This window comes from Onychomys torridus, chromosome 16, assembly GCF_903995425.1.
Source record: "Onychomys torridus chromosome 16, mOncTor1.1, whole genome shotgun sequence".
Classification (NCBI taxonomy): domain Eukaryota; kingdom Metazoa; phylum Chordata; class Mammalia; order Rodentia; family Cricetidae; genus Onychomys; species Onychomys torridus.
The window spans coordinates 32,692,629-32,704,606 of record NC_050458.1 but is presented as its reverse complement, the minus strand read 5'-3'; the positions used below and the strand labels follow the sequence as shown (position 1 = coordinate 32,704,606).

The window sequence follows — 11,978 nt, the reverse complement described above, 5'->3', positions numbered from 1 at the left end:
CGGGAACACACACAACCACTCTGTGCACACACGTCCACTGCGCTCGCCGCGGCCCCGAGGGGGGGATCTAAGGGAGGAGCCGCAGCCAGGACCAGGCAGTCCCTCCCGCCGCGCCCCTGCAAAGGCTTGCGCAACAGGCGGCAGCTCCAGCCCGCCCAGCCCAGCCCAGGCAGGGTGCAGAGCGAGGGGAACCGGGGAAAGGGGTGTGTCCCCCGCTGCGCTGGGAGCGGAGGGTCGGGGAGGGGCGAGGCCCTGGGGGCGGGGCCCCGGCGCCTATAAAATCGCCCTACGCCGGGACATAAACAAACCTTGCCTGGCCACCTTGTCGTGTAGCTGATTGCTCACCCATCCTCGCCTCTCTTCACCTCCCGCTGGGCGCCGCGCCGCCAACCTCGTTGTTGTCTTCTTTCCGTGCTTGCTCATTAGGTAAGCCCCCCCGGACGCCTTCTTCCTCTGGGGCACGACAAGGACCCTCAGGAGGCTTGTCTTCTAGGTGCTGCGAGACTCCCCGTCCGCCTTTGTGGCCCTTGCGAGGACCTGGTGGCGTCGGTGTGGGAGAGGGGCCCTGGCATCACTAGAGGGGGTTTCGATTACTATAAGGGAGAAAAAAAACCCAAAACAAACATGACCAGCCTCTCTTTATTTCAAACTGGGGAAGGGGGTCGAAGTTGGGGCGGAGAGTCTAGGAACACCTGGGTCCTTCTTCCGGGCGTCACCCCCGAGTCACAGCTGGTTCTTCTGTCTAGTGGGCTCATGGGGACACCTTGTGTGTGCACAGGGGTGTGAAGGGGGTATGGATGGGTGTTGGGACGACTAGGGAAAGAACGTCTGTACAGCTTGTAACCGGGGGGTGAGTACTCGGAGACGCTGCAGTCTTGGAGGGGATTCTCCAGGAGTGGGCAAGGGTATATCTGCTTCGGAGCCTGGTCCCGAACCAGTGTGACCTGAGCCCAGGTTCCCATTCGGTCCAAGAGTCTGATGCTTTCCAAGCCGTGCGTGTGAAAGAACATGTGTGTGCTGGGGGAGAGTCCGGGGTGTGTCCCGGCGCGTGCTGCACGCGCCAAAGCGAGTGTCGGCGGCGAGCCCAGGGCAGCATGGGCAGGGTGCGGCCCTCTAGGTAGTCCGGGGTTGGCGCTGTGGCTGCCCGGGGAGACGGGGCTTGTGCCGCCAGGGTCGCTCGGGCACCTGGCAGCCCCTGAGATGGCTGGAGCTCCGAGTGTCGTTATTTTCGCCCCCGCCGATCCCCCACTCCACCCCACCCCCGCCCCTTTCTTTCTCTCAGGCGGTCGGTCCTCCCTGCTGTTCTAACCCGGAGAGCAGCTGGAACTGCTCGCCGGTTCCCGGGAGACCCGTCGTGGTCTCTGATTCACCCTGTCGAGGAGTTTCGGGAGGGGCGGTCGGAATGCTGCAGGCTCGGGAGGGGGTGGGGGACACGCCGTCACCGCCTCTGTCAAATGGGTAGCTGAAGCTGGGACTTGTGGATCGCTTCCTTTACTCTGCCGCCTTCCGTCTTCCTTGTCTGTCGCCCCTGATGGCCTTTGTCACGGATCCCCAAAACACCACCCCTCGGACTTGAATGTGGGAGAACCCTAGGTTGGGGAGGGAAGTCGGGTGGTCCGTGTTCTAGACCAGCCTTTAGCTTTTCCTCACAAGTCTCCTGGGAAAGCCAGCCTATTTGAGTCCTTTAAGCTCCTGTATAAGATGGGACATTCAGGTCCCCATGCACCCCTCTCCTCATGTTCTCCTACACTACCTACTCCAAGTGAAATGATGGGTGAAAGGAGTTTCATGGCAAGTCTCCCAGGTTGTTTCTTCCTTTTAGAAATCCTAGCATTTGTGTTTGTTTCACGTGTGTGAATGAAGAGAAAGCCAGGTGTAGAGGCAAACCTCCCAGCCTGTCTTCGAAGGACTTGCCAAGTTCTGGAGCAGTGGCAGGGAAGGGACAGGCCACTGTTGGTGTGTAGGGTGGCTCAGCCAGCTCCAGGCCAGGATGGTACCAAATGGGGGCTAAGAAGGAAGTGAAGGAAGCTTTTCAGGAAGGGCGGGGGGAAAAAAAAATCTATGAGGTGGAGCTCTAAGGTTGATGGTGTCAGAGACCCAGCCCCATCTGTGCCCTCTTAGCTTAGTGGGATTTGGTCTCCCAGTGGCCAGTCCCAGGTACCTCAGTAAGGAGGACTTTGCCTGCCACACTTAGGACAGTAGCCTTGCTCACACATACATAAAAAATGACTGGGACAGCTGTACCTTCTGCCCTGGCCCCCTTTGATCCCGGTAGGCGTCTGATGCAATCCTTTGGCTGGAGGTAGTGCTTGGTTCTTGGGTCCATTGTAGGGTCTCCTGCCCTGCCAAGTTTTCTCCCGGTGAAGGCAAACCAGAGATTGCTAACCATGGTTGGGCGACTTGAAAAGGAAGTCCAAGCACATGCATTCCTGTCCCATCTCTTGCCTCTTTAGAGATGAGAACTGAGATTGGAGACAGAGGTCAGTGTTGATGTCAGCGAGAGCCAAGGTCCCCTCTCAGAAGTCTCTTGATTGGCACTGAACATGATTTTTTTGCCTGTATGCTACAGGATGGGAATAGAAATTTGGCTTTTTTACAGCAAGTTTCAGGAGAAGCCACCCTGGCGGGAAAGACAGAGTGTGTTTTGTTTTTGTTTTGTTTTGATTTTTTCTTTAAAAGTATTTCAGTCAGGTGCTGAGGTAGAAGCAAAGTCAGTTTAGTGAGAAAGAGACAAGGGTCACCCTCCTTCCACCTGGTGGCTTTCTGAGTTAGCTGCCCATCAGAACGGAACAAGTGCCGGGGACCCTGGGTGCATTGACCCCTGGTGGCCTGAGCTAGTCCCAGCAGGGGACAGAAAGAAGGCAATGTGTTTTTCTGATATCCCTGAGGCTGTGGGACTTCCCTTAAAACCTAGTTCCAGAGGAGCCATCTAAGGTGTGCCTCAAAGGTCCTGTGGCTTCTGAGGCAAGCCACCATGATACCTAGCATCTGAGGGTCTAGCCAGAGTAGGCAGAATACAGGAAGGAATTTTGGGATGGCACGGACAGAGCATCCTGGTATCCTTATCGTCCCTTTGGTCTCCACAGAGACATTGCCTGGGCTGTATTCTCTCTTTTGAGTGGATTAGGAAAGCAAAGGCTTGTGTGAAGCTGTATGGTTAAAGGTGGGAGAACCAGACTGAACCCTTTGAGTCAGCCCTCAAGACCTCTGTGTTCTAGCATGACAATATATATCCAGACGCCTGGAGAAAGCAGGGCAGAGAGAACCATTCAGGGGCTTTGTGCCTCAGGTTTCCCCTTCTATAAAGAAAGAACAACACAAACAATCTCATCTGGGTGTGGGGAACTTGGTTAGGCTAATCTGTGTGAAGTGAGGCTAATGGTCAGCCCATGGCAGGGGCACTGTGTGTTAGTTTCCCATAACAATTGCAAAGGCCACTATAGAGCCACCTCCTTGACAATCAGTCTGAAGCCACCAATTGTTATAACCCGAGCCAGGTCTGTGAATACTCCCAATGGACCCAGACTTTTCTTTTTGAGATTCTTCAAAGCACTAAACAGTAGGATTAGGTTGAAGGTAGGCGCTGGGGAATTTTTGCTCCAGGAGACTAGGGGATGGCAGATGGGAGAAGGCCATTCTTGCCATGCCCTCTTGGCTCCCTGGGTCTGGAAATTCACAGTGCTAAATACATAGCATTGACCTACCTAGATTGCCTTGGGGTCTAGGAGTTCAGCTCACACAATTGAGGTAGGAGACAAGTCTTAATTCTAAGGTTAGAAACAGGCTGGGCACTTGTTCGGAATCTGGTGAGTGGATCTGCGTCAAAAGTACTTACCCCTAGTCACTTCCAAACCCTAACCTTGCCACTTCAGACCACATAGAGCTTTGGGGCCCAGCTTTGGGGTGGGTGGTGGACCTGTTTGAATACACTGCAGGCCCCGGGGCCTCCTTGATCACATCTTATTCTAGGCTGGCCCTTCTCACTTGCTCTTTCTCTTCTTGGGAGATGGAGCTGCTGAACTTGGCCTCCAGTTCTTTTATCGTAAGGGCGTTTGTAGGGATGCAGAATGGGAGCACGGTGGTCCAAGTCCAACAGGAGGTTGACTTTAGAGGTGGAGGACCACATTTGGGGTTCAATGTTGGTATGGAACTTAATTCTTTAGGGTGGGTGTTGTGGAGAAGGAGGGCTCAAGCCCTTAGGGAGAATATGAGAAAGTCTACCTTGGCCCCTCAGAATAAGAAGATGCTTAACAAAATAGCACCCACAAACAGCCTCTTTTAACCAAGAGTTCCTTATTTATTTTCCTATCTGTTTAGTAGACCTGTATGCCCACTGCCTACCCCTGCTTTCTCTCCAGGACCGTCAGTCTAGCTAGCCCTTCTTTCCCCAAAAAAAGTAAAATGAAAGACTCATGAACCTGGGGACTTGCAGTTCATCTTTTCTTGTTTGTTTTTGTTTTTTTTTATTATTTTGTTTTGGTTTAGGGTTTTTTGTTTGTTTGTTTTTTTTTTTTTTTAGAGAAAGGGTTTCTCTGTGTAACTGCCAGCTCTGGCTGTTCTGGAACTTGCTTTGTAAATCAGGCTGGCCTCAAACCCAGAGATCTGCCTACCTCTGCCTCCTCTGAGCGCTGGCATTAGAGTGTGCCACCACGGCCCAACGCAGTTCTTATTTTATAAGTTCACCCTTTCTTTAAGTCTGAAGCAACCTTTCAATCTTCACTTTGTAATCTTCTGCTTAGAGAGACAGAGTGCAGGCAGGTCCCCATCATCCCTGGTTTCCATCCCCAGCTCCTCCCACTTGCTAGTGAAATGGGTATTGAAGAGTCTTCTCCTAACACAGATGTGATGGGGTTTCCTAAGAGACAGGTGAATCTGCGAGCCGTCCTCAGCCAGCAAGCCTGCCTCTGCCCTTCCTTCCAGATTCTCCTGTGGCTCCTCCATGGCTGGCAGCTGGGCTGAGTGCCCACCCTGTTCTCATTTGTCCTGAGGGATCATACTGTCCTGTCATCTGTCTCCCATGCCCCCTCCCAGGGCCCAAGAGCCTGGTGCTCAGTGAGTACTCTATCCATGTCTGTCCAAAGGAAATCTCCACTGATGAGGGCAATAAACCAGCCCATCTGGACAGGAAGGACAGCAGGGGCTGTTCTGGAGGGTGAAAGTGACAGGGGCATTGTGGGGAAGGATCTCATTAGGGTGGCCAGCATGCAGTCTGATCTTGGGGACAAAGGGCTCTGTATGAAGATCCGTTTCTGTTCCTGGCTAACAGTGGCTCTGTGATACCAGCAAACTGTCTTAGCCTCACCAGCACAGCTTACACCCATCCCACGGATTCACAGAAAAGTCCTCTAGTGTGACCAATGTCCTTCTTCGGACTTCCAGTTACTGGCTTATACCTCAAACAGTCGTCTGCCAAACCACAAACTGCCAGAACTCCAGTGCCAAGACACCACCGAGCACTTTGGAACGACCAGGGCGGGCAGGTTCCAGGCACTCCTTCTTCCTGATATTCTGTTCTAGCCAGCCCTCTACTCTGCCTACCTCACTGCTGGTTGCTACAGGGCTCTTACTGAACAGACAACACCCCCCAACCCCCCACCCCCCCCCCCCCCGCATTTTCAGCAGGTAGTGCAGCTCTGTAATCCAGCTGCTTGGGATGCAGAGGCAGAAGAATTGTGAGTTCAAGACCAATCTGAGCGACTTGAGATTGTCTCAGAAGATAAAGTATAGAAAGAGGTGGGGAACATAGTTCAGTGGTAGAGTCCTTGGTCACATACTAGATTCAATCTAAAAAAAAAAAAAAAAAAAAAAAAGCTCCAGTCCATACAGATGCACAGGGGATGGAGTGGCTTTGGTTGCCTGGCAACAGATGATTTCTCCTTATGACCCTTGTCCCATTTTTTCCAATACCGACCCAGGCAGTGATGCTCAGTATTCTGCAGAGCCCTAAGGCCTTGGAGGAACCCTGGTCTGGAAGTTTCTGAGAAGGATGTTTGTACTGTCATTTGGTGTTTGGATCTCTCTGAGACCTTACATCCCATTCTACACTCCCCCTCACTGGAGATCTCTCTTAGAACTTCAGCCCATCCACTTCACTGTCCACAGCATTCTTCCTGAACTGGATTATATAAGAAAATCAGTTCAGGTCTCCAGAGTCTCACCCTTCCCAGAGCCTCCACTTCCAAAAGTTCAGAAAACACCGAGAGAGCTGGGCAAGTACTTCAGAGAGACTTTGAACTGACATAGGAATGTCCCAACAGGCATGTGGGAAAACCTGGGGATGTCCCAAGGTAGTTTTCCCTGGGTTAGCACAGAAATGAGACTGCCCTCCAGGCCTTTCTGGGGTTGCTATTGGTAGCACACACTGATCCCTAGTCCAGGCTCTGTAAAGGACAAGCTGGGAGGAACACCCATGTTCCTGTGACTGCTACCTAAAGGGCAGAATCTGGGCTGCTGATTGACACAACACAGTCAGTGCTGAGCCAGGCATAGGTCCCCTCTGGTTTTCCTTTCTCTGCTTCACTACAGGACTCCGGGTGTCTGTTGTCTGCCTCCAACAAAGGAGTGAGAGGTGGCCATCCTTCTCTATGCTGGAGTATTGAGACATGGAACTTTTGGGAAGTCACATGAGGGACATTTACAGGGCTCCTGATACCTTTCTATGAAGCTGGGGATGTCCCTGCCTAGGACTTCCTTGAGCACAGAAATGAGTGTGTCACCATGGAAATGGATGTGACCCGTGGCACTTACTATGGTGTGGTCATTTGGGGTTTTGTGCTGTCCAGCCCAGGATGTTCTTCCTGGGAGGCTGGGTCCTGGAAGTCCTAAAGCAGTTTATGAAGGGGTCTTTGCTGTATGTCTCTTGCTTCATCCCATGGGTCCAGGAGAGCTTGCCCAAAAGGGAAAGCAGAGGACTGGGTTCCATACAGTAGCTTCAGCTCTGAGGAGGCATAGAGCTAAGTAGAAAACCCAGTGTCAACATAAAAGGATCTGAGACCTGATGAAGAGGAGGGTGAGGCAGTGCCATCTAGCCAGAGCCATGCACAATGCATGGGGCACTCTGGTCTCAGGGATGCACCTTCCTGCCTGGGTCCCCATGTGTACCCAGTTTTTTGGGAATCAGGCAGTGCCCAGTGGACAGAGATACATCCTTTGCAAGTAGACACACTAAGGCTCCTAAGAATGATGACTTGGAGTTGTGAGACAAGAAGATCGCCTGATTCCCATGCCTGAAACTCCCAAGCATGTCCTGCCACATCTCTGAGGCTTCTTGAGAATCCCAGACTCTGTCCCCACTGCCCTCAGAGACTGCCTACTGATTCTCAAGTGGCCTTGGGTTGCTGGTGGTGGTATAGGAACTCCACCCATTGCCCTTCAAGGCCCAGGGTTACATTTCTCCCTGCTCCCAGCACATGTTAGCTTGGCTTGGCCAGGAGCCCTTGAATTCTTGTTCATTACTGACCAAGATATGTTTGTCCAGCCTTGTTGGGCCTTGTCACTCATGGCCTAACATCACTGATATTAGAGGGACCTCAGAGTGCTGCACTGAGACCTGTTTGGCATTTGCCGAACATTTTTTACATGTTCTCCTCCCTGCTGGGCCACCCTGGGACTAACAATGTGTAAAGCACAGGCTGTGTCCTCACAGTGCCCCAGGGACTCCCAAGCAACTCGGGAAGGAAGAGACACTGGTTCATTAAACAGCTGTTTGCAGATCCTTTGTGTCGTTGTTCAATTTAAGCCCTGCTGCTTGCTGGGAGCAGGGCTTACAATGTCCCTGGCATCATACACACATCAGTGAGCACACAGAGGTGGAGCTTCAGACAACTTGGGTTTTGAGACTGGTGGTAATACTAGAGTCTGCTCCACCACCTGCTACTTAGCACCAGGTGGCCTTCGCTTCTCTTATTTAATTTTTTTTTTCTGAATTCCTGGAGCAGGCAGGTAGGACAGAGAGAAGCAGTGCCAGCCTTGCTGCCAGCTGGTTGAATGAGCTGGGGCCCCACCTCTGTAGGAGACTTTCACTGGGAGATTCTCCCTCCTCTAATCCCTGCATCTGGCTGTGTGAGCGGAAGTCATTAGAGTTGGGGGCATGAGTGTGTGGTTATGAATGTGTACTGGATTAAAGAATCGTGTCTACCTGACATTTTCTGGATGCCCGATTCATACCAGGAACCACCAAGCTCAACCAATCCCAGAAAGATTTGACTTTTTTGCATCCAGGGGACATTTGAAAGTATCAGCAGGCATTTGTCATTGTCACAGCTTGAGGGGGTGGTTAGCCAGCGCCGGGGATATTTCTAGACATCATAAGATGCTCAAGGGCCTGAATGTCATAGTGCTAAAACACACTGGTGCATCCATTTGTTCATGATTCTGGAGAGTCAGGCTCCGTAGGGACAGACAGATGTGCCATTTGGCTACAGAAGGGGCCTGAGGGCCACACATGATCCTTGACACTGAGGTCCTGGGAGCAGTCATGGCTGTATCCCCAGTCCCATCACATGGTAAATTCCCCTCGACACAGCAGTTGCTTTTGTTCCTGATCCTGTGAGGGGTGCTAAATAATGTCCTTCAGAAAGACACTGAGACTATATTATATCATGGACCTTGTAAACTGCCCATGGCATTCTGCTGCTGGCCAAAGGCAGCTTTGGAGGTGCAAAGCAGAATGGGTGAAGTTGGGGAGGAGGAGGACAAGAGGCCACAGAATGGCTGTTCCTGTAGCCCTGGCTATATACAACTTTCCCGTTTGGGTTTTAAATCTGTTTTTTTATACTGTATGTCCTAAAAAGACCATCTTTGTACAGAAGTGTATGGAAAAAATAAACATATGGAAGATACTTTTGCTGGACTGCCAAACCCAGTTAGGGACTTGCCCCCCCCCCCCCCGCATTGGTCCTGTCAGGAGAGTAAATGTAGAAAGGTGATGGATGCCTGGACCCCAGCCGCTGATGAATATATGGGACAGAGGTAGCCTGTAGTAGCCCAGGTGTCTATAGTCCTGGATACTGCACAGTTTTGGTTACTGAGAAACAGTGACCTGAATAGAACAGGTGTTTTCACACTCAGAAAGTTCTGTCCCCACAGTCTGCTGAGAGATGTAGTCTCTCCCCACCAGCTTCTGAGTCTTCATCCAGATGAGGATGTCTCACCCTCTGCACTGTTAGCATCGTGGAGCAGGTGGTCTTTGCCGTGGTACTGTCCTGTGCATTATAGGATCTTTAGCAGTGTCCCTGGCCTCTGCTCATCCAGATGAATCCCAATAGCTCTCCATTCCTGGCAATCAAAAAGGTCTTGAAATACTGCAAAAGGGCCTCATGGAGACAAATGAACCTTAGTGGAGATTATATACTCAGTGTCCTTTACCTTTGGACTTCCATCAGGCCTTGAGTTGATGGAAGGCCTGTCAGAAGAGGGCTCTAAACCTCCAAAGAGCAGATTGGCGAGTGACGGAGGTGTCAGAAGACGGTACCATCTTACAGCCCTTCTCATCCTGTGGTCCAGGGAAAGGAGAAAGGGTGTAAGGTGGGTGAATCAGGAAGTTCAGTGAGGGAACCAGAGGCTACATTTGATCTCCTTTAGCTTCTGAAGGAGGAGAGAGCTGGTGGAGGCTGGCATTATGCTCTAGAAGCAGAGGAGAAGTGAGCTAGACTACAGTGTGTGATGAGTCTTTCTTTGTACGTGCGGAGGAAGTTTGCAGGGCAGTTTGCTCTGTGGGTCAGGGACCAACCAAGGGATACCAAAATAACTGCTAGAGGGAGAGGCGTAAGGCCAAAGAGGTCTTGTCGAAACCCACCCTGTGGGAAAGAAGACCTCCGCTTCACCCTGAGCTCTCTGCTGAGCAGAGTTATGTTCAGCATCCCTGTGAAATCTGAAGTCCTCCACTCTCAGCATGAGAGGTGGTGTTGCCAGAGCCCAGGGTTTTGGGAAGGTCTCTCTAGGCTGTGTAGGTGAGGTGTCCCACGGCTAAGGTCTTGGGACTCCGAACATGCTGAATTAGCAAGACTCTCAGACCATAGCTTTTCATGCCTGCTGCCTCCGAGCTGGCAGAGGTCCAGGAATGTTCACAGATATAAAACTGACTTTGTTTTTGAAATGTTCTGGATCCCAGACCCCAAAGGCTGCATAAAGACATTCTTGTGAGGTGGTTATCTACTAAGGAAAGTCACGTTGGGGCCCTAGACCAGCACACCCCGTCCACCCACAGCATGCCATGTTTTGGCTTGGGTATGTATTAGAGTGGCCTGCTCTTGTAGGCTGACCTGTAGATGAGGGTCACAGGGTTCCTATGGGCTCAGGAAGCTGGTTCTCAGGAATTTTTGAGATGTAAGCTCCCTTTGCTGCAGTATCTACAGGGCCTTGAGCAGCTGCGGTTCTAACTCATACTTCACCCATAGGTAGATAGAAGGTTGTATCCTGGGCCTGTGTCGTGGCTTTCTCCTCCACCTCAGGCCTCTGTGTAGACACTTCTTTTTTTTTTTTTTTCAGCATCCCTTGAGCCTCATCCATGCCTGCTCTCTGTGGGCATTTACTTTTCCAACTTGACTATGGATCTAGAAATACGTGTGTTTATCTCCTGGGTCTGTGGGTATCACCTTGTGCCCTCTCCTCTCCCCATGAGCCCATTAGGCTGGGATTCCCAGCTCGTCTGAGCTCTGCACCTGTCTGTTTCTGTAACCCTTATTTCTTGGTCTATGGGAATATGTGCCCCAGTGCCAGATAAGGAGATTCCTGTTACCGCGCCTGCTTGCCCATTTGGGATCTGGCTCAGGAAGTACTATTCATGTTAGGTTCTTTTTTTTCCACATCCCACTGAGTGCTCAGTACCTGTCAGTCCCTTGGCCTGGGCTTGTCCCTGTGTCCTGTTCTACCACTGTGGTCAGGTGACTCAGAATGTGCCCAGAGGTGTATATAGCACCTGTACATGATGCCACCCAGGGGCCTTTTGGTCCCTCGATTGTTAATCTGAGGATGTCTGGCTTTGGGATAAGTAGAGCGGTCTCCTTCTAGAATGTATCAACAGCATTGGGGTCTGGGTTAGATGTGGCACCCGCTTTCGGTTCTCCATTCAGCTGCTTTGTTGCAGTTGTGACAGTGACCCTGGTTCCTCTTTCAGAAATCTACTACCCAGTTCTGCCAGGAAACTTGGGAAAGGCTGAGGGGATGAGGGCTTCCTTGTAGCCCACAGCACGGGCATGGATGTGGGTGGGAGGAGCTGGGGAGCAGTGGGGAGGACTGCTCCTCCTGTTTGTTCTACTCATGTATTAGCTTCTTCCAAGAAAGTTACCTCACCGGGAAGTGTTAACCTCCTGGCCTTTTTTCCCCTGGTAGGTCTGTGATAGCAGGGACATGTCCCGAGAGCTACAGGACGTGGACCTCGCTGAGGTGAAGCCTCTGGTGGAAAAAGGGGAGGTGAGTGGAGCTACCTCAGGCTACCCCATCACGTGCTCATAGTGGCACACACGCACACTTGTAGTTATGAATGCACATTCATTTGTACACAACATGCACACATATGAACAAAAGCATAGCATATAAGCAAATGTATGCAAAACACACACACACACACACACACACACACACACACACACACACACACACACACTGTGGGGATTTAACAAGGCAATTCCATGTAGTTAAAAAGGAGGCTTATTTTGGGGTAACTTACAGCCAGTAAAGGATCCAGGAGAGGTAAGGTGCAGTCCAGCAGAGTTCTCTGGAGAACTCTAACTTGGTCTGCCATTCAGTGTCGAGGATCATGAGGAACCAAGAGGCCGGCATGTCCGGATCTTTGCCCTGCCCCAGGGGCAGGTCACAGGTAGACGTGGCAGTTACCAGAAGCCTCACTGGGGGTAGTACTTCCAAGTCAAAGCTGGAACAGCTACCCACTACACACACACACACACACACACACACACACACACACACACACACACACACACACACACACACACACACACACACACACACACAGCACA

General features: G+C 51.5%; 1 protein-coding gene across 1 annotated transcript in view; it reads left to right on the top strand.

The window, feature by feature from the left end:
* Window positions 1-249: 249 nt before the first annotated feature.
* Window positions 250-11,978, top strand: part of Ndrg1 (N-myc downstream regulated 1) — a 47,947-nt gene continuing 36,218 nt past the window's right edge. Inside the window, exons 1-2 of the mRNA XM_036208421.1 lie at window positions 250-426; window positions 11,332-11,412. Of these exons, the coding sequence (XP_036064314.1) occupies window positions 11,350-11,412 (63 nt within the window). The 5' untranslated portion in view covers window positions 250-426; window positions 11,332-11,349. The remainder of the gene's footprint in view (window positions 427-11,331; window positions 11,413-11,978) is intronic.